Source organism: Ylistrum balloti, unplaced genomic scaffold (assembly GCF_031769215.1).
Source record: "Ylistrum balloti isolate Yb309-2 unplaced genomic scaffold, AGI_CSIRO_Ybal_v1 Utg370734, whole genome shotgun sequence".
NCBI classification, from domain to species: Eukaryota; Metazoa; Mollusca; class Bivalvia; order Pectinida; family Pectinidae; genus Ylistrum; species Ylistrum balloti.
The window spans coordinates 490,157-515,488 of record NW_026782433.1 but is presented as its reverse complement, the minus strand read 5'-3'; the positions used below and the strand labels follow the sequence as shown (position 1 = coordinate 515,488).

Genomic DNA, 25,332 nt, shown 5'->3' with positions numbered 1-25,332 from the left:
AGATGGTTGCGTTCTATAGAACCAAAATTCTAACTGTCGATTTATGAAGCAATGTAGGTAAAACCAGTACAATTATTTGAATGTTTGGCGTAGACAATAAGCATTTATAAGATTTCCATAACATGCATTTAAAAACATTGTGAATATTGCTTCATTGTAGATGTAATAGCAATCTCTGAACTTAACAAACCCCCCCCTCCTACAACAATCAAACTATTTTGTTCTTCTGGCATGTATGTAGTATGCATAATTCTTTCGCTTAATGTGTCATGTGTGCTGATTACACATATAGAACTATGAAATAATCCATGAAACATACAGCGTGGTATAGCGTTATGACTGGTATGGACCCTAGTTGCTGGTAATGTGATTGGAAGAAAATAAACAGGGAAATGTCAACTGATGACGAATCCTTTAATTAAAACTAGTACTTCTGCAGCAGCAGGCTCCATTTCTACTTCAGTGGAAAGAATATTACAGAATTCTGCTACTCTCCTAAATGTTACCATTGGACAGGAGGTCCCAATGGACATACATGTCTAAAACAAGCAAGCAACCTTTAATAGTTAGAAAGGGGATATTTTGGCCTTGTTTAATTCCAGAAAGCTGATTGCTTTTCAAAACTTAAAGGAAGTAATTGTTATATAGGAAAAAACACTGATTATGAGTCGATCATGACAAACGTTTTGTTTTGTATTTGTCCCAATGTTTTAGTTTCATACAAGATATAAATGAGTTTAAAGGTGTGTAAAAGTCTAGTACAGGACACTTGGGTGGTCAATTCAGTAATACAAGTATGCCCATAACATTGTCAGAATTGCAACATTACAGCTACTTATCTGAAATTTATCAGAATGAAATTCAGATATCATTAAGTTTAGTTTGTTCTATCTTTATAATTAATTAGCAATTCATGAGCTCGCTTGGCTTTGACATCCATATATGTTCTGAAATGAAGTAATTTTTAGTTGGGTCATGTGTACACATGACCAGTTACTTAGGCTAAGATTGACCTGTCCAGAAGGGTTATTACTTAAAACTTGTAACATTTTTCACAATTGTGATGAGTTCCAATATAAAGTGAGTCCTCAAGATATAGGTGATGCCAACAGGAAAAGTATGAATCAAGGATTGTAATGTTCGAGGCCCAAAAATCATGCACTCAGAAAAGTGTAGTAAATTTGTCTGCCAGATGACAAAGGTCACATATTGGCAATAAGAGATTTTGTTTGTGTCAATACTAGTCGTAATATTCATATTATTACTGGGTAATTTGCTGATAGACAGTAAATGCCCATTCAGATTAGGATCCACTTATCATAGTGAGGAATCTTTTTGAAAGATCAACAGGCTTTGTTGAAGGATATTTTGATATAGCTCATACCTGACATGTGATCGTCAGTACAAGGTCTGGTATGTGTCCAGTGCAAGGGCAGATGTATGATATGCAGTGCAAGATCGGACATGTGGTCTGCAGTACAAGGTTTGATGTGTTGTCTGCAGTACAAGGTCTGACATGTGGTCTGCAGTACAAGGTCTGATGTGTGGTCTGGCAGCACAAGGTCCATGGTGTGGTCTGCAGTACTGACATGTGGTCTGCAGTACAAGGTTTGACATGTTGTACGCAGTACAAGGTCTGACGTGGTCTGCAGTACAAGGTCTGACATGTAGTCTGCAGTACAAGGTCTGACATGTGGTCTGCAGTACAAGGTCTGACATGTGTCCAGTGCAAGGGCTTATGTATGATATGCAGTGCAAGATCTGACATGTGGTCTGCAGTACAAAATATGACGTGTTGTCTTCAGTACAAGGTCTGACATGTGGTCTGCAGTACAAGGTATGACATGTTGTCTGCAGTACAAGGTCTGACATGTGGTCTGCAGTACAAGGTCTGACATGTGGTCTGCAGTACAAGGTCTGATGTGTGGTCTTGCAGCACAAGGTCCATTGTGTGGTCTGCAGTACAAGGTTTTGTTTTGTCCCTGTCCTTCTGCCTATTGTTTTGGGATGCTGATACTTTGATACATCTCACAGAGGTTCTTCAGGAATATAAACATTAAAATTTCAGAGTGAATCTAGCATTTTAGCAAATTTTTTGTATGTGTGGGACTTCACCTTTTTCTTAAGTAAAAATGTTCAAGGGAGGCATTTGGTTTTAAAACATTTTGAATTAGTTACCATTCAGTCACTGAATAATTGTTTAAGGATGTCTGTTGAATCTAGAATTGAGAGTTTCTTGAGTGGTTCAACATTGATTTTTTTTCTGTAATTTTCGACATATTTGGGACCTTAGACACCATTATGTAAATGATTTCAGTACAATAGTTCCCAAGGGTTGGTAGGGGACATGTTTGGGACCTAAGACACCATTATGTAAATGATTTCAGTACAATAGTTCCCAAGGGTTGGTAGGGGACATGTTTGGGACCTAAGACACCATTATGTAAATGATTTCAGTACAATAGTTCCCAAGGGTTGGTAGGGGACATGTTTGGGACCTAAGACACCATTATGTAAATTATTTCAGTACAATAGTTCCCAAGGGTTGGTAGGGGACATGTTTGGGACCTAAGACACCATTATGTAAATGATTTTAGTACAATAGTTCCCAAGGGTTGGTAGGGGACATATTTGGGACCTAAGACACCATCATATAAATTATTTCAGTACAATAGTTCCCAAGGGTTGGTAGGGGACGTATTTGGGACCTAAGACACCATTATATAAATGATTTCAGTGTAATATTTCCCAGGGGTTGGTAGGGGACATGTTTGGGACTTTAGACACCATTACATAAATGATTTCAGTGTAATATTTCCCAAGGGTTGGTAGGGGACATATTTGGGACCTAAGACACCATTATGTAAATGATTTCAGTACAATAGTTCCCAAGGGTTGGTAGGGGACATATTTGGGACCTAAGACACCATTATATAAATGATTTCAGTGTAATATTTCCCAGGGGTTGGTAGGGGACATGTTTGGGACTTTAGACACCATTACATAAATGATTTCAGTGTAATATTTCCCAGGGGTAGGGGACATGTTTGGGACCTAAGACACCATTATATAAATGATTTCAGTGTAATATTTCCCAAGGGTTGGTAGGGGATATGTTTGGGACTTTGGACACCATTATATAAATGATTTCAGTGTAATATTTCCCAGGGGTTGGTGAGGACATGTTTTGCTTTAGTACTTGATCCATAATTATTACATTTATTATGATGAATAACAAAATCATTTTGGTTTAAGTATGTAATCAAAGAGATTGATGTGACATTAATTAAAAAGACAACAAATAATCTAAGATATTTGTAGTTAATTGTATCGGATGAAATATTTTTTAATCCAAAAAAAGTGTGTTAATCACATTTTCAAGTTGCATATAGATTCAAGCAAAATAATCAAAATTTTAAGTTTCATCAATAGATACTAAGAAATATACGTATTCAAGAATCCGTGCTTGTAGAAGTTATCATACTGCCTGATTATTAACTGCTCTCTGTATACTGAAGAACATATCGTTAAATACACGTTTGTAAGGATTATATCGGGTGCAACTTGTTTTGGGATAATGTCATGCATTGTAGCTCCTTGTTGAAATTAGTATTGTTTGTTTCAGAATCTATAAGGGTACATTTGTAAGCCACCATGGCGACCAAGCGGCCTGCCGAGGATCAGGCCGCAGGTTCTGGTGGTCCTCCAGCCAAAAAATCCATGACAAGGTTTGATCCTGTCAGTATTGGAAGAGTTTATAATCTGGTGAGTATACCTGTAGCCCAAATGTACGACTCTTTAATGCTCTTCAGTTTTATTTACAGGGTAATTGTTTTTCTGTAATGAATCATTAGAAATTATTTACCATGGCATGGCATTGCTATGATATAACCTTGTCAATGTTAGTTGTGTATTTCCAGCTCATTAACGGCCAACAGCATAGGGATATTACTAGTAATGTAAGCACATTGAAGTTTTCCTCCCTCATGATGAGATAGAAATTCAAATGGTTAATATTAGCATTGAATTGCTTTCAGTTGACATTCATGTGCTTGAAATGCCAACTGGAAAAATGTAAATTCATTATGAAGCATTAACGTGCTTCATTGAATTTGCCCTTATTGTGTCAGCATTCATTTGCCCATGAATGCCAACTGAAAGCAATTTGGTGCTTAAATAAAAATTATAATCTGGTTCAATTGCTACTCTGATTCTTCCTGTTGGATAATGTTTCCTGACTGTCTTTATTAAACATTATTTTTTTTCTCCAATTTCTCAGTTCTTGGCCAGTTCTTTTCTAACACATTTTCATCATTAAGACGGTTATTGAAAGGTGCTGGTCTGTAAATGCCTGATACATGATATAACAGATTGCCTGAAATATAACTGAGAATCTGATACGTATTGTATAAATTCATTAATATCTGATGCATGTCTTTGTTGTCAGTTTCTTGGATGATATTTCTCTAAATTGTTTGGAATTATTAAAATGAAATGTATTGACTATGTTTTATTGTTTACAGGAGGAGCTTGACATGAAAGTACTTAAGTTCCAGAATAAGAAATTAGTGGAAAGGATTGAGCTTCGTCGACGTGCAGAAGATGAGCTGAGGAAAAGGATTGATCAGCTTGAAAACCGTCAGCGCACTGATGATGCTGTACTTATGATAGTCAATAGATACTGGAATCTGGTGAGTTTAAAGGATGTCGTAGGTCTAGGATTTTACTTGATTGTGTTAAGATCATAAATCAGAACCACAGAATTTTAATCCTTGACTGATGTGTCCAAGTGCAGATGCATCTGTATGCTGTAAATCTTTAGGAAGCAAATATACTCAAGATTTTGTTTGATTCAGTTGTCTTAAAGTTGAATACTTAACTCAAGATTGATGTGTTGTGATGACACCAATAACACAAAAAAGTAGTTTTTTGTGGACCCATCATTGTTGTACATACATGTCCTTAGACAATTTTTGTTCCCGTTATTCCTGTACCTCAAGAGTTATCTTTCTTGTTACTCCTGTACTTCAGAGTTATCTTTCTTGTTACTCTTGTACCTCAGGGTTATCTTTTTTGTTACTTCTGTACTTCAGGGTTATCTTTCTTGCTACTCCTGTACCTCAGAGTTATCTTTCTTGCTACTCTTGAACCTCAGAGTTATCTTTTTTGTTACTTCTGTACTTCAGGGTTATCTTTCTTGCTACTCCTGTACCTCAGGGTTATCTTTCTTGTTACTCCTGTACTTCAGAGTTATCTTTCTTGCTACTCCTGTACTTCAGAGTTATCTTTCTTGTTACTCCTGTACTTCAGAGTTATCTTTCTCGTTACTCTTGTACTGCGGAGTTATCTTTCTCGTTACTCCTGTACTGCGGAGTTATCTTTCTTGTTACTCCTGTACCTCAGGGTTATCTTTCTTGTTACTCCTGTACCTCTGAGTTATCTTTCTTGTTACTCCTGTACTTCAGAGTTATCTTTCTTGCTACTCCTGTACCTCAGGGTTATCTTTCTTGTTACTCATGTACCTCAGGGTTATCAAAGGAATTTTCATGGTCCCTCGATCCTCGATTTGTCATTTTTAATTTTGAATCCACACTTCACATCTTCACACGAAAGGACTATTTCAAAGTGCTATATAAATTCTTGAACTATTTATAACATGATGTTTGTGTTACATATGATTTGGACTAAAGACCACAAAAGTACAACCGGGTCACCCAGTAAAAACAAACAATAGAGAACACAAGTTAACACATACAGTTACACATCAAACTAACTTAAAACTTATTAAGATATTACTAAATGTATAGTGGTCTTAGCCAAGATCAGGAAAAAATTTTCAATGAAGTTTTTATGATGCTTTATGTTAATAGTGATAGTGGGCTACTCCAGGAAGTACTTCTCTATCATTTTGATTGTATTTATATAATGAATTTACATTTATCGCTCTGCTTTCATGATTTGTCTTTTCAGCTTGATGAAGATGCTCGTGTCTTATTGCAGAGGTTTGATGCAGAGACAGCTGATGAAACGGAGACTAAAAGTAAAGAAATCTATTTGAAATGTTGCATACCTTACAGTTATATATCAGGATCATATTTTTATTCTTCGGTTTATTTTTATATTTCAGGGTTACTGCAATGCTTGCCCTTGTATTTTGAAACTGTCAGTACAGTTTACCCTTAAAAATGTATGCATGTACTTAAAGGTTACAGTACATATGTACTTCAGGGTTACAGTATATATGTACTTAAAGGTTACAGTACATATGTACTTCAGGGTTACAGTATATATGTACTTCAGGGTTACAGTATATATGTACTTCAGGGTTACAGTATATATGTACTTCAGGGTTACAGTATATATGTACTTCAGGGTTACAGTGTATATACACTTAAGGTTTCTGTACATGTTACAGTATATATATGTACTTCAGGGTTACAGTATATATGTACTTCAGGGTTACAGTATACATGTACTTCAGTGTTACAGTATACATGTACTTCAGGGTAACAGTATCTATGTACTTCAGGGTTACAGTATATATGTACTACAGGTTTTTGTATATGTACTTCAGGGTTACAGTATATATGTACTTCAGGGTTACAGTATATATACACTTAAGGTTTCTGTACATGTACTGCAGGGTTACAGTATATATGTACTTCAGGGTTACAGTATATATACACTTAAGGTTTCTGTACATGTACTGCAGGGTTATAGTATATATGTACTTCAGGGTTACAGTATATATGTACTTCAGGTTTTTGTGTATGTACTTCAGGGTTACAGTATATATACACTTAAGGTTTCTGTACATGTACTGCAGGGTTATAGTATATATGTACTTCAGGGTTACAGTATATATACACTTAAGGTTTCTGTACATGTACTGCAGGGTTATAGTATATATGTCAATATGTACTTTATAATTAATGTATGTGTGCCACAGAATTAATGTTAATGTACCTAAGATCTACAGTATATATGTGTACCAGAATTTTGCACTTTATGAATTAGATCGAAATATAGTATGATATCAATATAGAAACGAAAGGAAATAAGCAACAGCTTTTTATCTTCCTTATTTTTTAACTTTGGTAGTATTACTACAGATTGATGTTTATGTATCATTGGTGTCTGTATCTATTGTTAGATGAAAGTGATGCTACAACAGCATTCCTTACCCTGCTATCTACGTGGGATAAACAGGAACTAGAGCAAAGGCTCGGCCAGCGAGTAGAGTTCTCGAAACGTGCCATTGGCAAGCTGCTGCAAGCCTTTGATAGACTTCTTCAGAGAAATGAGAAACTCAACAAGGCAATCCAGGACAAGGTGGAAACCGAGGCCAAGGCTCATGAAATGGCTGCAGTTGCAAAGGAGATCACAGAAGTCAAAATTGAACCTGAGGTCATCGATATAAAGAAAGAGGTGACCGAACCTGTCAAAGTGGAAGGGTCAGAGGTTAAGACAGAAGCTGAGCAAGGGGCTGGTAAATATGATTTTACGATATTTACATTGATGACAGATTTCATATTTGTAACTTTAAACAGAAACAATATAATTTAATCTTTGTATGAAGATATTTTAGATTTGAATATAACTGAGTTATAAAACAGGAACCAATGATAAGCAACTCAAGTACTTATGTAATCTTGCCAGATTGAAAATTGATAACCATTTTGTGAATCAGAGTTACAAATTCATGTGAGAAAATTCAGGAGTTGAGTATTTACTATTGCTATTGAACGTTTTCATTCATATTTCTAATAAGTACATGTGAATGAGATTTTTCCGTTTCTAGGTGATGTACTTCCAGCAGCTAGTGTAACAGAAGAGGGGGAGACTGAGGAAATCAAACCAGAGACGACTGAAGTAAAGGAGGAAACCGATGTGGAGGTGAAGGAAGAGGCTGTAGAAGAAATGAAGGAGGAGGTGCCTGAGGAAGAGGATGTTCTCTCTCTCCGTGATGTAGTACAGAATGAACTGGTGGTCTTACAACAGGAAAACAAACAGATACACAACATGGTCACGCACCTCCACGCCCGTCACCATGAACACACACTCAAGGTCAGAATCCAAAGTTATTGGAATAAATCTACATTCACCAAACAACTCATAATTTATTATGGTATTGTTATAGATGGTCTATTGTACTTTTCTTTGTCATAGGTGTCGGAGCTACAGGACAAGCTGACAGCAGCAGAAACAGAAATAGCTGAATTGAAAAATAAAATGGATGACCTGGAGTACAACTTTGAAAAGGCTGACTCACGGGCTGAGAAGCTGGATAGACACTTGGCAGATGCTTGCCAGAAACTGCAGAGCTATCAGGATACCACCACAATTATACCTGTGGAGGGTGGCAAAAGTATCACTGGAGTTTCCAAAAATAAGGTACATCATCTTTTTATAAACCAAAATTAAGGTTTATCATATCTATAACAACCAAAAATAAGGTTTATCATCTTTATATTAACCAAAAATAAGGTTTATCATCTTTATATTAACCAAAAATAAGGTTTATCATATCTATAACAACCAAAAATAAGGTTTATCATCTTTATATTAACCAAAAATAAGGTTTATCATCTTTATATTAACCAAAAATAAGATTTATCATATTTATATTATATTAACTAAAATTAAGGTTTATTATCTTTAAATTAACCAAAAATAAGGTACTTACGTAATCTTTAAATCATATTAACCAAAAATAAGGTACTAACATTATTTTTCCATCAACTAAGAATGAACATACTTGATATTAACATCAACCAAATAAGGTACTTACATCATTTACACGTTACATCATATATAAGCACTACCCAAGGGCTTCAATTTCACTCTTCCAAATTTTTGTTGTCCTGAAATTTGATCTGACTTCTTACTTTCAAAAGACATGTGGTTCTTTGATAATAGCTTTGACTCTCCACGCTCGGAGCAAAACACAATTAAACTCTTGATAGTCCAAAATTAGATGTAAACAGTGTAATTTGTCTCTATACTAATTATCCCTAAATTCTTACAACATCTCCATCATTACTACAGTCCTGACTTCCCTGGGTTGTTTAATTACTTTTACTGTTTGTTTCCATGTAGTTTGATGAGATTATACAAGACTTGGAGGAACAAAGAGAGCTTGCTACAAACAGGATGACAGAGCTTGAGAAACTCAGCAAAGAGCATCAGGAGGCTTTAACAGAAATAGAAAAATTGAAAATGGATGTAAGTTGCAAAATCTTGGCTGCTAGGAAAGTAGTGTACCATTTATTTCTGTACACTCTTTCTTTGTACTGAAGAACCTTAATTGCCCCCAAGTCTTTCTGGTTAAAATCTATCAGCTAAAATATGAGTATTAGTAAAACTGATGAACACTCTGAAAAGAGCTGTATTGGACATAAAATTTGAACAAAGGGTGATCATTTTATCATCAAGGGGTTGCAGACCCAGACTTTGATACACTGTACATCCTCTTAGCATGAACAATGTATACTCCAAGTTTCATTATCTTAGTTTTAATGCAAGCAATGATATGCTCATGGCACAAAGTTTGGACATTGATCCTTGCTTAACTGTGAACAAAGTTATGCTCCAAACACAAAAGGATAGACAAACAGTAAACGAGCAGCGACCATATGCTCCCTGGAAAAATTGATTTTCAGGGAGCATAAAAATTAAGATTGAAAAGGATAGATATTTAGACAATATCATCTGAATTATCTTGTATCTGAACGTTCAGTGACTAGCACCAATACAGGATTAGGTATAGGGGATCTCAGGCAGATAAAGCTAATCAGTGACCTGGCCACCACAACATGTTAGATATCTGTTCTTTTCTTTAGTAATATGTTGTCTATTTAATGTCTCTACGTTTACTATAGTTATTTTGTCAAAACAAACATAAGAGTATTTTGTTCTTCTTTTAGATTCATGTTTGTCTATAAACTTGTATGCTGTTTTAGAAAATTTTCATATTGGTCCAATAACCAAAGAAAGTAGTATTGTGTTTGTAACTAGCTTCATCTCCACAGCTCCAACACCTTCCTGAGAGTGTGATCGTGGAAACAACAGAATATAAGTGTTTGCAGTCACAGTACTCGGTTCTCTACAATGACAACATGCAGTTCCGTACTCAGATAGAAGAGTCGAGTAGTCGATTACAGAACAGTAAAAACACCCACCTGCGACACTTGGAACAGATGGAGGTAAGTGCTACTTACAGCTGTGTCAGCAATTTTAACTCTACTGTCCTTCATCTTGTTTAACATTATTTATGTTAGTATAGTCATTTCTGATGAAAGTTTCTGCAAAATATTGAGAAACTGTGTTGTTTGCTTGGGTCTACAACAGAAAAACTCCAGTACATATGTCCCATGGGATTTATATAGGGTGGAATCCTGATGGAGGAGAAAGGAAGCTTTTGATGCTTTGATTTCTAGTCTTACATGGTGCCTATATAAAAAATGTTGTCCATTGAAGTTAATTTAGACTTCTTTGTGTAAGTTTCTAGATATTTAGATTCACTATGATTTTGCAAGTCAGCGCTGTAAACAAATATTGAGCAATGAATTAAATATGCATCATGTGCAAATTAAAGGTTGAAAATACACTGAATGATACCAGAATGCAATTTCAATTGTGAAGGAAAACTTATCAAATGGTCTCTATTGCAGAGTGATGAGCTTGGTGGGCAGAAGAAGCTTAGGGGAGAATGTATACAGCTAGAGGATGCTCTGGCACAGGTCAGGAAGGAGTATGAGATGTTAAGGATTGAGTTTGAACAAACCCTAGCACAGAATGAACAGACAGGTAATTCATCTGATTCAGATCCCAAATGGTTCAAGTTATTATTTCTTATTGTGAAAAAAAAACCTTGATATAAATGGGAAGAGATTTGAATTTTGAAAAAAAAAAATAGAAAAAAAATGAAGTTAGAAATAGATATTTTATGTAGATAGTGTTTCTTGTGTAGTGAAGGACTAATGGCATTTGGATAATTTTCTTTGATTGTAGGTCCGATTAACCATGAGATGAGAAATTTGATCCAAAGTTTACAGAAACACAATCAGCAGCTCAAATCTGAATCCGGCAGGTACCGACGAAGGGCAAAAGAGGCACAAGCAGAAAGTGCCAAGGTAGATAAACAATAACATGATTTCTGACTCTAACAAAAGGTACAGGGCCTCAGTCACATGACTTCTGACTATAACAAAAGGTACAGGGCCTCAGTCACATGACTTCTGACTCTAACAAAAGGTACAGGGCCTCAGTCACATGACTTCTGACTCTAACAAAAGGCACAGAGCCTCAGTCACATGACTTCTCACTCAAACAAAAGGCACAGGGCCTCGGTCACATGACTTCTCACTCTAACCAAAGACACCATGCCTCAGTCACATGACTTCTCACTTTAGCAAAAAGTACAGGACCTTGATCACATGACTTCTCACTCTAACCAAAGACACCATGCCTCAGTCACATGACTTCTCACCCTCACAAAAGACAACATGCCTCAGTCACATGACTTCTCACCCTCACAAAAGACACTGGGCCTCAGTCACATAACTTCTCACTCTTATGAAAGACATTGGGCCTCATTCACATGACATAAGTCACAAGGCCTTTGTAATAAGACTTCTCACTCTGTATTTTTTAGTGGTCACTTACTGGTTGAATTTCGGTTTTTAATATGTTATACTTTTCTCTTTAATATTTAGTTCAAAGCAGAACTTGCAGCCAATGAACAAAAGCCAAGTAATAATGGGACAGGTGAAAATTCAGGGGCTGCAAGTGCTCACAGTAATTCTGGATCTCAGGGATCAGAAACAGTCCCAGCAAAGGATCAGGTTCCTTCACCCCCGACTCCAACCTCCAGCAGTAAATCAGAACCACTTGAACCTCCAGCTTGTTTACTAGCTAAAGAGGAGGATAAGGATGACCTTGAGTACAGAGAAAAAGGCAAAACTGATCTTGAGGTCATCAAAGATTTAAGGTCACAGCTGAAACAGGCTCAGGCTAGTCAGAAGGAACTTAAACTATTACTGGACATGTACAAATCGGCTCCGAAAGAACAGCGCGACAAAGTGCAAGTAAATGGACCTTTAATATTTTTATAATGTTTCAAAAGATCTTTTCAAACAGTAAAATACTTTTCTTAAATTAAGCACATGAAAAAGGAGCATGTTGGAGGCATTTCTTTGATAAGTAGTGGGAAGCTTGGATAATTGTAATCTATTTCATAGATGTATCATGCTCAGTTAACTATTGATATTGTAGGTGTGTCAGAAGCCCTGAAAAAGTATACCCAACTGTTCCCATGTGTGTATATATCCGTATAAACCCTATTGATTTGATAACTTCTCTATATTTCTATGCTTTGTTATAAAACCTGATAACTTCTCTGAATACACAGTGTTGTTGAACTGTCAGTAACTTAATTGTTCTGAATGCAGTGTGCTACTGAGTATGTACGTTGAATTGTAAATAACTGTTACAAATACATAATGCAGTCTCTAAGTGTGTTTAATTTTAGATAAAAGAAACAAAAGATTTCTTTGTTTAAAAAGATCACATAATATCCCACTTGCTTCCTCAGCTGATGGCCAGTGAAAAGAAAGCAAGACAAGAAATAGAAGAACTCAAAACCCATATTAAGAAAATGCAGGAAACAGAACGCAAAGAAAGACGAAAGCTTGCCGAGGAAGATGCCATTAGAAAGATAAAGAAGATGGAAGAAACAATAACAGAACTACAGAAGAATTTGACAAGTCAGAAACAGAAGGAGGAAGCTTTACTAGATGAGATGGAGGTAACTGGGCAGGCATTTGAAGACATGCAGGAACAGAACACACGTCTACTTCAGCAACTCAAGGAGAAGGATGATGCCAACTTCAAACTGATGTCAGAGGTATTGAGCTGTGGTGAAATTAGTATAGGGGAAGTTCATTGTCCTGAATTTAAATATTTGATTCACTTTATTTTAAGGAAATATCTACTGTAGCTCAAACTTCATGGTTTTACAAAAATATGCATTTTCATTGGCACTTAATTTCATGGATAAATCTTTCTCACAAACTCCATGACTGCTAAAATGTCAACTTTTATGTGTTAATAATTTCATTGACAACTGAATTCATAGATTAGGAGTAACCACAATTTTGATGAAAATACCTCCCCCCACCCCCCCACCCCACCCCCACCACCACCACCACCACCACCACACACACACACACACACACGATTTTACTGGATTGCAGCACTGCACCTGTAATGCTACATCCTGATGAATGATTAATGCTACACCACGACCATTATCACTAAGGACATCTACAGTTGTCTGGGTGATCTATAGCTTATACTCAATACCAAATGCCACCAGTACCTAAAGAGCTATGCTATGTAATCCAAGTTTAACCATTGTAGGTACCATGCCATGAAGAACAAGTGTCATTGCCTGTTTATCATGCAGTCATTAGAGTTCCTATTCTTAAGTAAAATGTTTATATGTCAGAAAAGAAATGGCTTTGTATTTCAGAGAATCAAGTCAAATCAGATCCAGAAGTTATTGCGGGAGGAGAAAGAGGTGTTGGCAGACCAAGTGAATACAATCCACTCCCAGGTAGAGGCTCAGAACATTGTAGTGCGAAAACTGGAAGAGAAGGAGCAGATACTGCAGAACACTCTCTCTACTATAGAGAAGGAGCTAGGGTCAGTAACATTGTTTACTATAGAGAAGGAGCTAGGGTCAGTAACATTGTCTAGAGAAGGAGCTAGGGTCAGTAACATTGTCTACTATAGAGAAGGAGCTAGGGTCAGTAACATTGTCTACTATAGAGAAGGAGCTAGGGTCAGTAACATTGTCTACTATAGAGAAGGAGCTAGGGTCAGTAACATTGTATAGAGAAGGAGCTAGGGTCAGTAACATTGTCTACTACAGAGAAGGAGCAAGGGTCAGTAACATTGTCTACTATAGAGAAGGAGCTAGGGTCAGTAACATTGTCTGCTATAGAGAAGGAGCTAGGGTCAGTAACATTGTATAGAGAAGGAGCTAGGGTCAGTAACATTGTCTACTATAGAGAAGGAGCTAGGGTCAGTAACATTGTATAGAGAAGGAGCTAGGGTCAGTAACATTGTCTGCTATAGAGAAGGAGCTAGGGTCAGTAACATTGTCTACTATAGAGAAGGAGCTAGGGTCAGTAACATTGTCTACTATAGAGAAGGAGCTAGGGTCAGTAACATTGTATAGAGAAGGAGCTAGGGTCAGTAACATTGTCTACTATAGAGAAGGAGCTAGGGTCAGTAACATTGTCTTCTAGAGAGAAGGAGCTAGGGTCAGTAACATTGTCTACTATAGAGAAGGAGCTAGGGTCAGTAACATTGTATAGAGAAGGAGCTAGGGTCAGTAACATTGTATAGAGAAGGAGCTAGGGTCAGTAACATTGTCTACTATAGAGAAGGAGCTAGGGTCAGTAACATTGTCTACTATAGAGAAGGAGCTAGGGTCAGTAACATTGTCTAGAGAAGGAGCTAGGGTCAGTAACATTGTCTAGAGAAGGAGCTAGGGTCAGTAACATTGTCTACTATAGAGAAGGAGCTAGGGTCAGTAACATTGTCTTCTACAGAGAAGGAGCTAGGGTCAGTAACATTGTCTACTATAGAGAAGGAGCTAGGGTCAGTAACATTGTATAGAGAAGGAGCTAGGGTCAGTAACATTGTCTTCTATAGAGAAGGAGCTAGGGTCAGTAACATTGTCTACTATAGAGAAGGAGCTAGGGTCAGTAACATTGTCTTCTATAGAGAAGGAGCTAGGGTCAGTAACATTGTCTAGAGAAGGAGCTAGGGTCAGTAACATTGTATAGAGAAGGAGCTAGGGTCAGTAACATTGTCTACTATAGAGAAGGAGCTAGGGTCAGTAACATTGTCTTCTATAGAGAAGGAGCTAGGGTCAGTAACATTGTATAGAGAAGGAGCTAGGGTCAGTAACATTGTATAGAGAAGGAGCTAGGGTCAGTAACATTGTCTTCTATAGAGAAGGAGCTAGGGTCAGTAACATTGTCTTCTATAGAGAAGGAGCTAGGGTCAGTAACATTGTCTAGAGAAGGAGCTAGGGTCAGTAACATTGTCTACTATAGAGAAGGAGCTAGGGTCAGTAACATTGTCTACTATAGAGAAGGAGCTAGGGTCAGTAACATTGTCTACTATAGAGAAGGTGCTAGGGTCAGTAACATTGTCTACTATAGAGAAGGAGCTAGGGTCAGTAACATTGTCTACTATAGAGAAGGACTAGGGTCAGTAACATTGTCTACTATAGAGAAGGAGCTAGGGTCAGTAACATTGTCTAGAGAAGGAGCTAGGGTCAGTAACATTGTCTACTATAGAGAAGGAGCTAGGGTCAATAACATTAGATAAGGGGCTAATATCACATAGGTGTTTATTCCAAATTTCAAAGTGTTGTACAGTAATATTATGAAATGTTTGACATCTGTCATTACAGTCTGACACAGCAAGCTATGGAGATGCACAAGCGAAAAGCAGTAGAGAGTTCACAGACAGCTGCAGACCTCAAGCTCCACTTGGACAAGTACCAGGCCCAGCTAAAGGAGGCTACAGTCCTGGTGGCAGAGAAAACAGGTGCTTTGGAGCAAGAGGCTTACAAACACAAGAGGATGCAGGTAAATTTACACATCCCTCTGTTAATCATAGATGGTTGATGAATGGATAATATTTTTTCTCCTCTCAGTTAAATCACAAAACAGTTGGACTCTCTTTAAATTGACCAACTTCTGCAATATCATAACTACACTTGAGTTGCATAGCCTGGAGATACATATAACCAACCACATTTTGTGTAATTATCAATATTTATGCATGGTGAGTAAGTTTCCTCAAGAGTATGCCATCTCATTATCACTTACACTGGTTTGAAAGGGTATCTTACATCCCTGAATTTTATACATATGTGGTTTAATGCGAAGAGACTTGTAAGACATCTAGATGTATTGCTACATCATTTATTTATTTGCAAACAGTGAATAAGATAATTGTTTAAACCATTTTCTCATGGAACTATTTTGTTCTTAGGGAATCGTCACTGAGGCTGAAGTTGTCACCATCTGCTTACAGTATTTTAGCTAATTGAACTTGCTGTTGTTGCAAATTTTTTAAAATGTTTTCTGAAAATCTGGTTATCAAATGTAAATTGAATGATTGTTATGTATTTTCCTCTTTATATATATATCAAAGTGTATACATAAAATCTACAAATTTATGTAGATGTATTGCTAGGCAACCTCCCATTTACATTTTGACATTTCTTTACATCCATTTTGGCTTTCCTTATTTACTTTCAAGGCTCTAAAATGTAGGCCCTTGGCATCACACAACAGTCTTAGAATTATGAAATGGCTTTCTGGTGCAGATTAATCCATTATTTGGCAATACAATCAAGCATGGACATTGTTGTATTTCAGGGATCTATGGTCAATTTAAACACATGCGACTTCATTATTCCAAGAATTTGGCCAAAATTTCTACCATTATCAATTACGAACATATTTCGGACATCATTGTTTTTCAGGGGGCCAAGTTCAAGGCCATGGTCTCCTTTTCTGTATATAGGAAATTATCAATTAATTCAACACTGAAATTGATTTTGCTTGGTTGTGGGGACATATATGTCTTACAGAATTTTCCTAGGTGTTTTTGGCTAAAATCAGCTGTGCTGTTTGGAAAGATAGGTCATCCCCCTCCTGGTCATTTCCATTTTTACAGATTAATAAAACGATATCTATCACTTCCAAATGACTGATTTGGATTTTGAACAATTGCTGTCAATATATCTACAAAGTTTTGTTCCTAGTTACTACTTGATGTATTTATTTTTCAAATGAGTGTCAGTCTAATAGGTGAGGTGATTAATTGTTCAGTGCAGGGGATATATGTAGCCAGGCACACAGTTTAGACCTTGCTGAATTTACTAGTGCCAGTTGCAAAATATCATTACGTTCCAACTAAGCATAATATTTTATTTATGGTAATATTTCTGTACAATCAATTTTTAGGAAGAAATAGCTAAGCTGCAAAGGAAGCTGGAACGAACAAAGAAGATAGAGATGGCTGGTGCTGCTGATGAAGTCCTCATGGCTGAGATTGCGGAGTATAAGGTAGGTCTGGATTGTAAGATCTCATGGCAGAGATTCAGAAAGTGCCATGTATGCTGTTGGTTTGAATAGGGAGTCATCATGAGAGCAGAGATTGCCAAGTGTAAGATAGGCAAGGATAGGCTTGGATAGTTAGTTCTCACGGCAGAGATTGTTGAGTATAAGGTAGCTAGGATTGTGAGTCTTCAGGCAGAGATTGATGAGTATAAGGAAGGCTGGATAGTGAGCCCTCAGGCAAAGATCGTTGAGTATAAGGTAGGCTGGATAGCAAATCCTCAGACAGAGATTGCTGAGTATAAGGTAGGCTAGATAGTGAGTCCTCAGACAGAGATTGACAAGTATAAGGTAGGCTGGATAGCAAGTCCTCGGACAGAAATTGCTGAGTATAAGGTAGGCTTGATAGGAAGTCCTCAGGCAGAGATTGCTGAGTATAAGGTAGGCTGGATAGCAAGTCCTCATGCAGAGATTGCGGAGTATAAGGTAGGCTGGGAAAGTGACCCTCAGGCAGAGATTGCCGAGTATAAGGTAGGCTGGATAGTGAGTCCTCAGACAGAGATTGCTGAGTATAAGGTATACTGGATAGTGAGTCCTCATGCAGAGATTGCTGAGTATAAGGTAGGCTGAGATAGTGAGTCATCAGGCAGAGATTGCTGAGTATAAGGTAGGCTGGGAAAGTGAGTCCTCAGGCAGAGATTGCTGAGTATAAGGTAGGTTGAGTTAGTGAGTCCTCAGGCAGAGATTGCCGAGTAAAAGCTAGGTTGGGATAGCGAGTCCTCAGGCACAGATTGCTGAGTATAAGGTAGGCTGGATTGCGAGTCCTCAGGCAGAGATTGTTGAGTATAAGGTTGGTTGGATAGCGAGTTCTCATGGCAGAAGTTGCCAAGGTAGGTCTGGATTATATTGTAGACATGAACTATATATTTAGCATACTGAAGGCACATATGTAGTGTATTGTTTATATTTCATCACATTAATCTTAAATCAAATGCTTAAGCTTCTTCATGAAGACAGCATACAGGTTAAATTTGGGTACATGGGTATGTTGAGTACTGATCAAATCAGAGTCCTCTTGCATTTTATTTTATGATAAGTAGAATGCCTAATTCATAGCTTCTATTTATCTGTCAGTAAAACATAAAATTAAGTGTTACACTGTTTGCCATTTCAGGAACAACTAACATGTCCCTCATGCAAGGTGAACCGGAAGGATGCTGTGTTGACGAAGTGCTTCCATGTTTTCTGCCTAGAGTGTCTAAAGACTCGGTATGAGACACGCCAGCGAAAGTGTCCAAAGTGTAATGCAGGGTTCGGTGCAAATGATTATCACAGACTTTACCTTGCATAGCAACAGCCAAGCAAAGTATTAGCATCTCTTATCCAGTGTAGCATGTATTGGGGCCACAGTGAGGAGAATCTCTATTGGGGCCATAGTGAGAAGGGTCTTTGTTAGGGCACCCACAGTAAAGAAGGAATCTTTGTTGAGCCCATAGTGAGAAGTCAGAGAGAATCTCTATTGCGGCCAAAGTGAGGAGGATCTCAGTTGGGGATCTCTACAGCGAGGAATATCTCTATGGGGCATGGTGAGGAAGATCTCTGTTGAAGCCTCAGATGAGGGTCTCTGTTTGGGGCCTCAGTAAGGATCTTTATGGAGTCAAAGTGAGGAAGATCTCTGTTGAGACCAGACACAGGGAAAAAGATCTCTATGGGGCACAGCAATAAGGATCATTATTTGGGTAACTAGAGTAGGATCTCAGATGGGGTCTCAGTGAGAATCTCTTTTGGAGTCACAATGAGGAGGGTCTCTATTGGGGCCACTGTGAGGAAGATATATGCACCTATAGTTTATTATATTCATTGATGGCAGTGGTCCAGATTATTGGGCATCCATTCTTTGTATAATTCGGATTAAGATTGGCTCCTTAGCATGTGTATAGGACTTTCATATGTGTGACAGAGTCATGCTGACTCAGGGAGATGATACATGGATACTGTGAATGCACGTTTATATTTCAAACTATTCAGGTAATTTATTTTGGCTACATTGTAAGGTGGTAATAAGGTCAAAGAACAAGTCCATCTTACAAACATTTTTGCATTTGACTTTGATTGCATGGGTTTTGATTGAGAGAAGAAATGGATTTGAAAAGGAACAGTTTACTTGTAAATTATTGCAAAGCTTTGTACGACTGACCAAATACTGGAGAAAGAACCTAAGAGTAATGATGACAGTCCCATACATTCAGAAAAAATGTAACCTGTTGACAGGGAAGTTGAAACTTTTGTTTAAGCACAGTGATTCAAGACTGCATTATAATCAGTTTCAGGTCACACTACCATATTCTGTTTAAATTGGAATCTCAACAATGTTTAAGGACCAAAATTCATGGTATTGATATTCATGATGCAGATTTAGATATACATTTAAACTACACAAACGGTATACTACCTGGTGATAAAACAGTCATGTTTTGTTTTGCCGAATTAAAGTATGAAGAAAGCATTTTTTTAGTTATCAGCCACAAACATTTGTCAGAAACAAGACTTAAATTTTCAGGTCACCTGAGACAAAGTTTAAGGGTGACCTATTGCGACCCCTTTTTGTCAAGCATTGTGGGTTGTGCGTCATAAACTTTAACATTTTTTACTTCTTCTGGAAAACTTGTGAACAGAACAAAAACCTCCCATGGCAAAATTGTAAATTATATGGTCCCTAACCCCCAGGGGCCTGAGGGATGGGCCAAAAATGGGTCAAACTGACTGAAATTTGAAAAATGTTTTACTGTTCATGGATGGAAGAGTTTACGGGTATGTAAGGAAAATTCAAATTTGGAGTATAATTTCCTTTCATTCAAACTTGGTTAGAAGCCTTAGCATGGGACAGCAGTTAAAGTGATGCACAATTTACATTTGCATTATGTGTACAATGTAGTTAATCTTACTTTTTTTAACAAAATCATTTCTTTGACATGTTACAAGAAGCATTGTAACTCGGGTGACCATAAGGGCCCTAGGGCCTCATGTGATGTTATGCCATGATTTACTACATATTCTTTAAATCAAGAAATTATGGACAAGGGTTGCTTTATGATGACTTTTTTCAAGTCTCTATAAAGTTGTCAAGCAGAGGTACCTGTAAGTTGATCTCTTGATTGAAAATTAGCCTATTTCAGAAATATGAAATTTATCGTTTATAATTTTTGAAGCATGTGTTTTTTTTGTCATTTGAAGAATTATTTTCCCTGTTATGAGTGCTAGCTTTGTTGAATCTCCTTTCTAACCTGATCAAATATAACTCCACCTGTGCACAATAATTTAGTGGCTTATAGTACCAGGCTTGTGGTGCACATAATTTCAAAGCTCTTGCTGTAAAGTTTCCTCATGCATTTTCCTATCGAGAGACACTACATTTTGAAATGTGGACAAACATAACTAAATACATTAAGAAGCTTTCTTTCTTTTGGCAGTCAGAGACAACAGATCCATAGAAAAAACAGAAGCTATGGGAGAAAATTGTACTGTTGGTCCACTTAAACCTAGCTTGAGTCACATTTTTAAATTAAGTCCTGGTGTCGCATGAAAATGTTGTCAGGTGTATGATCCGGTTGACACAAGAAAATGTTGTCAGGTGAATGGTCCTGTTGACACAAGAAAATGTTGTCAGGTGTATGGTCCTGTTGACACCTGTAAGTGTTGTCAGATTATGGTAGTTAACACATGAAAGCATCTTCAGCTATATGTACATATGGTCCCTTATCATTTAAACTTCCAGATTATCTCTAAATTGAAGGAACACTGAATTTTTAACCCTGATTGAGAACAGGCATTTAGTACCAGTATTTTCAAAAGTATTTATGAAATGGTAAATATATATTTTTCTTGTGGTTGAAGTTTAGAATATTTGCAATCTTTTGAGTGAAAATCTTTAAAATTTGGCAAGTACCAGGTGGACTTAAATGAATATTGATGTGTCAAATGTTATGTAGTTTGTATGATTATAAACTTTGAAGAGAGCTTGTGTTTGGATCTGTGACTGGTAGACTTGGTGTTGTTGCAAGGCTGAATTTCATATCATCTCTTGTAAACTTTCATGAAAGCTTGTGTTTGGATATTTGACTGACAAGACTAAGTATTCCTGCATGGCTGAATTTCATATCATCGTATTTATCATGTTTCATATTTAAGTTTAAATTCATAATGAATACAAGTTGATTTATCATTGTATGTTGTGCTATTATGTTTATGGCTGACCAGAGTAAGTGTCCAAAATATGATTACCAGTAAAATGGTATGTGTGTGTGAGAGTGTTTGTGTATCATTATTTAGTTTGTCATTAATATTTGATGAATAAAATCTAACAATAAAATTTATGTATCATGAAATTTGATTGAAACTTCAGACTTTTATTTCTTATATGGAACAGTGCTTATTGTAGAAAACCTGAAAAAATACAGACAAAACTGGATGGATTTATTTGGAAACTCTAGAGAAAATGTAGTGCCATACATCATTATATAGATTGTTGTAACTTTGTTTTAATTATTTAAAAATAGTCATACAATTACAAAATAACAAATTTTAATGACATATTTATAGCAATTACCTGTAGTGTATGAATTAAAATTTAGTTTGTAATGTACAGATTGAGATTGATAAATAGAGCAAAAAAGGCACAGGAAAACTTTTCATTAAGTCTTGTGATTAGAAATAGATAATGAAGAATTATCAAATAAGATTGAATTAAATAGAGAAACTATGATAAAAATGGACAATAAATAATGGATCTTTGATGACCACAAATATCATATATATATATATATATATATATCTTTTTGGTAAAAGAAAAACAGAAACATTGTTATAAGTGAATCCACTAAGATCAGTATTTAACTTTGGCTTTAAAACAAGTATTTTTATCATGCAGCTCATAATAAAAACTTATTGAAGATAATTTAAACTCTGTATCGCAATTTAAATTTTATCTTTCATTATAAAGTTGGGTGTTTTAAATAATGTAGCATGGGTCTAAGAATTTATTCAAGTTTCTTTTCTACATATTGTAGATACATTGCATCCTACCACAGTCAAACTAAGACAACTTTTTTTTTCTGTTATGGATATGAAAAGTCTGAAATTTTCATATTGTGCCATGTCAGTAAAGAATTGAGAGCAAGATAATTATGTGCCCTGTTTGCAATGCCTGTTAATACTTTCACAAACATAAATCACACTAAACACATTGCAAGATAAGCTTCTCAACAAAAATGCTACAAACAGAGCAAAGAAAAGAAAAATTATTAAAATTAACAAAAGTTTTCAAACTCCATTCAAATAAATGTAGCAATTATTCAGCTACAGGAATTTGATACAGCCTGTTTACCAAAATCCATGGTATTTAACGGAGTACAAAGTCCACAACTGTTCAGGAGCACAGTTATCGCCCTTAAATTTCATCACATATCTTCAGTTTTTTTTTCCTTCTGCTGTCAAACAACTGGATCCTTAGTTTGAACTTTGCATTGCATGTCTTTGTATGGTCTTCTTTTCTGTTCTTCAGCATCTCCTTCATGGTATTATACAAGGGGTGTGTGCAAGGAGATTGAGTAGTAACATCACAAAACTGCTCCCAAGAATCAGCTATGCTGCTGACGATATCAGTATTTGTACCAGGATCTGAATTGTCCAGTAGCCTTGATCCTTCTGTAGATGATGTGCCTTCATGACAAGGGACATCCTGGTACTGACTCACTAGGATGATATTGTGACCTTTCATTGGACTAGTTAAGGAAAAGTGGTATGGGGAGAGAACTGCTTGATACAAATGAAAGTCAGTTGGTTTAATCTTTGTGTCTTTAGCGTGAAGATCCGACGAGATGAAATTGTCTTTGATAGTGACAAGTCGTTTTGATGACAGCAGATATGATCCTGGGTTGAATACTTCAGACATGATGGCAATAATTTGGTTATTGTCCTCAGAGGTCAATAAATACACAGGTTGATCAACCTCAGTTGTGTCCAAATTTTTCAGAAACTCACCACCAGTGAAAAAAATGACTGGATTACTCATTGTATGTACTGTTCTGCCGATTTTGTTATGGGATATAAAGACTACCTTGCAAAACTTTTGACAAGGAAAAAGAACTCTTAAATTATTGTCTTCATTCTTTTCCTTTGTCTTTTTCACGCCAGATGGTGACCTGGGCTTCTTTTTCTTTTCTTTAGAACTTATACCCTTTTTATCCTTTGCCTTCCCAGGATTTGACTTGGGTTTTGTCACGCTTCCTTTAGGCTTTTTATCTTGAGTTTTATTTTTCTTTTCACCTTGGATTTTTACTTTCTTGGTATCAGCTGCTTTACTTGGTTGTTTTCTTTTTCTTTCTCTTTTGCATTCTTTCTTTTCTTTTGTTTTCGGGGTTTTGGTTGAGGACTTTTTCTTTGAAATTTTAATTCTAGATTTAGAAGCTACTTCTGGTGAATCTGTAATGGGAGAGGAACAATCAGCTTTCTGCTGTGCCGATTGTCTTTGATCTGATGATGCAGAAAATGGACTTGCATTCAAGGTGTGTAAACGGTACTTCCCTGGAGGCAGCTTCATCGCACCCATTGGCTTGTACACCATGTTAGATGTGGAAGACTTTTCAGGAGACAAAATAACATACTTGTCACTTTCAGACATCTTCATTAAAACAAATTTAGATGGCGAAGTATTAGTCATCATTGTTTGTAGTAGTTCTGGACTTGGTAAGTGTGGAACATTTGTATCAACTTGTTCTTGTGAGCTTGACATTGGCTTACCAAGAAGTCCTGGTGGTTTCAAGTGCACCTGTCGGCTGATTTCAAGTGGTCCTGACAGTGTGTACTGACCTTTTTGTATCGAATGTGTCATACTTTTAGTGAACTCATGTTGAGGATGACTGGACAAATGGTGCTTCTGATGTATAGGACCAAGCTTAGTAACGATCTGGTCATGCCCAGTTTTCATATAACTGCTTCCTATCCCATTTACTTCAGTCACAATGACATCTTCTTGTCTACTCGGCGTCACTGCAGGAGATTTGTATTGTCCAGAATTTGACCATTGACCAGCAATCATATTCACTCCTGGAACAATACTTATACTGCTAGTACACTCAGTCATACTCTCATCAGTTTCTAGATTCATGTTTGGCAGATATGGAGATGTCGCTGTCCAGTCATATTCTGGTAAATTATGGTATTTTTGTCTGTAATTTTTGTGTATAGAATGACTTGCATTTTGGTAAGTTTCCTGTTCATATGCCAACATACATTTTGGGATGGAGGTACTGATTGGTTCTAATTTTCTATAAATACTATTTGCATTAGTTTGAGCTGTGTTTCCAAAAGCACAAGATACATTCAATGGCAGACCCCATTCATTTCCTCCTGAGCACACAGGTGACTTTGCTCCTTGTATCTGGCTTGGACACAGCTGAATCATGGTGTTCAGCTGTCTTGTCTCCTTAGCAACATGTTCAAGTTTGTCTTGACTAGGTTTTATGCTGTTTTTTGACTGTATCTGCCCAATGTTGTAAGCTGACAGTTGTCTATTGAGAGTTGAATCTTGTTTGTTATCTGTAAATAACTCTCTGCTGCTACTAGAGGACACAGATTTGGTGCATACAGACAGAGCTTGAATATCACCAGGTGACCTTGATTGTTGATTGCATGGAGACAGAAAAGGTGTGGTTTTATTGGGCAACTGTCTGTTGGTGGGAGACAATTGCTTGACATTTTTGGGTGACAATATTGGCATGTTTCTCGGTGGTACAGATAAATACCCAAAACGAGGCGATATCATTTGTTCTGTATTGAAAGTCAATCTTTCTCCTTGGCCAAAAGGAGACGCATGCTGCTCATTGCCACTTGTATCAGCTGATATCAATTTTCCTTCCATTCAGAAAAATCTTAACAGTGATATATATAAACTTTGAAGTCACCTGCCTGTCAATTTAATTCAGCAATGGTATGGTTTTACTGTGTCCATCTTGTTCATGTCAGTCTGTCTTACGGAGTGTAACCAATGCTACAACTGAATTTGAAAGAAAAGCTTTCACTAAATTTGTATGGAATTTGATACTGCCTTTACCATGTCAAATTGCAACTGAAGAATAGATTTGCAGATACAAGGTATTTCAGTATAGTATTTAAATGTAGA

General features: G+C 36.7%; 1 protein-coding gene across 1 annotated transcript; it reads left to right on the top strand.

The window, feature by feature from the left end:
* Positions 1-39: 39 nt before the first annotated feature.
* Positions 40-21,543, top strand: LOC132557848 (E3 ubiquitin-protein ligase Bre1-like). The gene is made up of 17 exons (XM_060222375.1): positions 40-53; positions 3,626-3,765; positions 4,524-4,691; positions 5,971-6,040; positions 7,154-7,489; positions 7,802-8,067; positions 8,170-8,394; positions 9,100-9,225; positions 10,032-10,205; positions 10,674-10,809; positions 11,014-11,135; positions 11,718-12,089; positions 12,596-12,907; positions 13,535-13,707; positions 15,494-15,671; positions 17,061-17,162; positions 18,328-21,543. Exons 2-17 carry the CDS (start codon positions 3,655-3,657, stop codon positions 18,502-18,504), a joined length of 3,048 nt encoding a protein of 1,015 aa, XP_060078358.1. The 5' UTR covers positions 40-53; positions 3,626-3,654; the 3' UTR covers positions 18,505-21,543.
* The last annotated feature ends 3,789 nt before the right edge of the window (positions 21,544-25,332 follow it).

Excerpts from the sequence above, each read along its gene's own strand:
- LOC132557848 (XM_060222375.1), top strand. The coding sequence starts at position 3,655 with ATGGCGACCAAGCGGCCTGCCGAGGATCAGGCCGCAGGTTCTGGTGGT. Across the intron at positions 8,395-9,099 it reads CTGGAGTTTCCAAAAATAAG|TTTGATGAGATTATACAAGA; the intron begins GTACATCATCTT and ends GTTTCCATGTAG. Across the intron at positions 15,672-17,060 it reads ACAAACACAAGAGGATGCAG|GAAGAAATAGCTAAGCTGCA; the intron begins GTAAATTTACAC and ends ATCAATTTTTAG.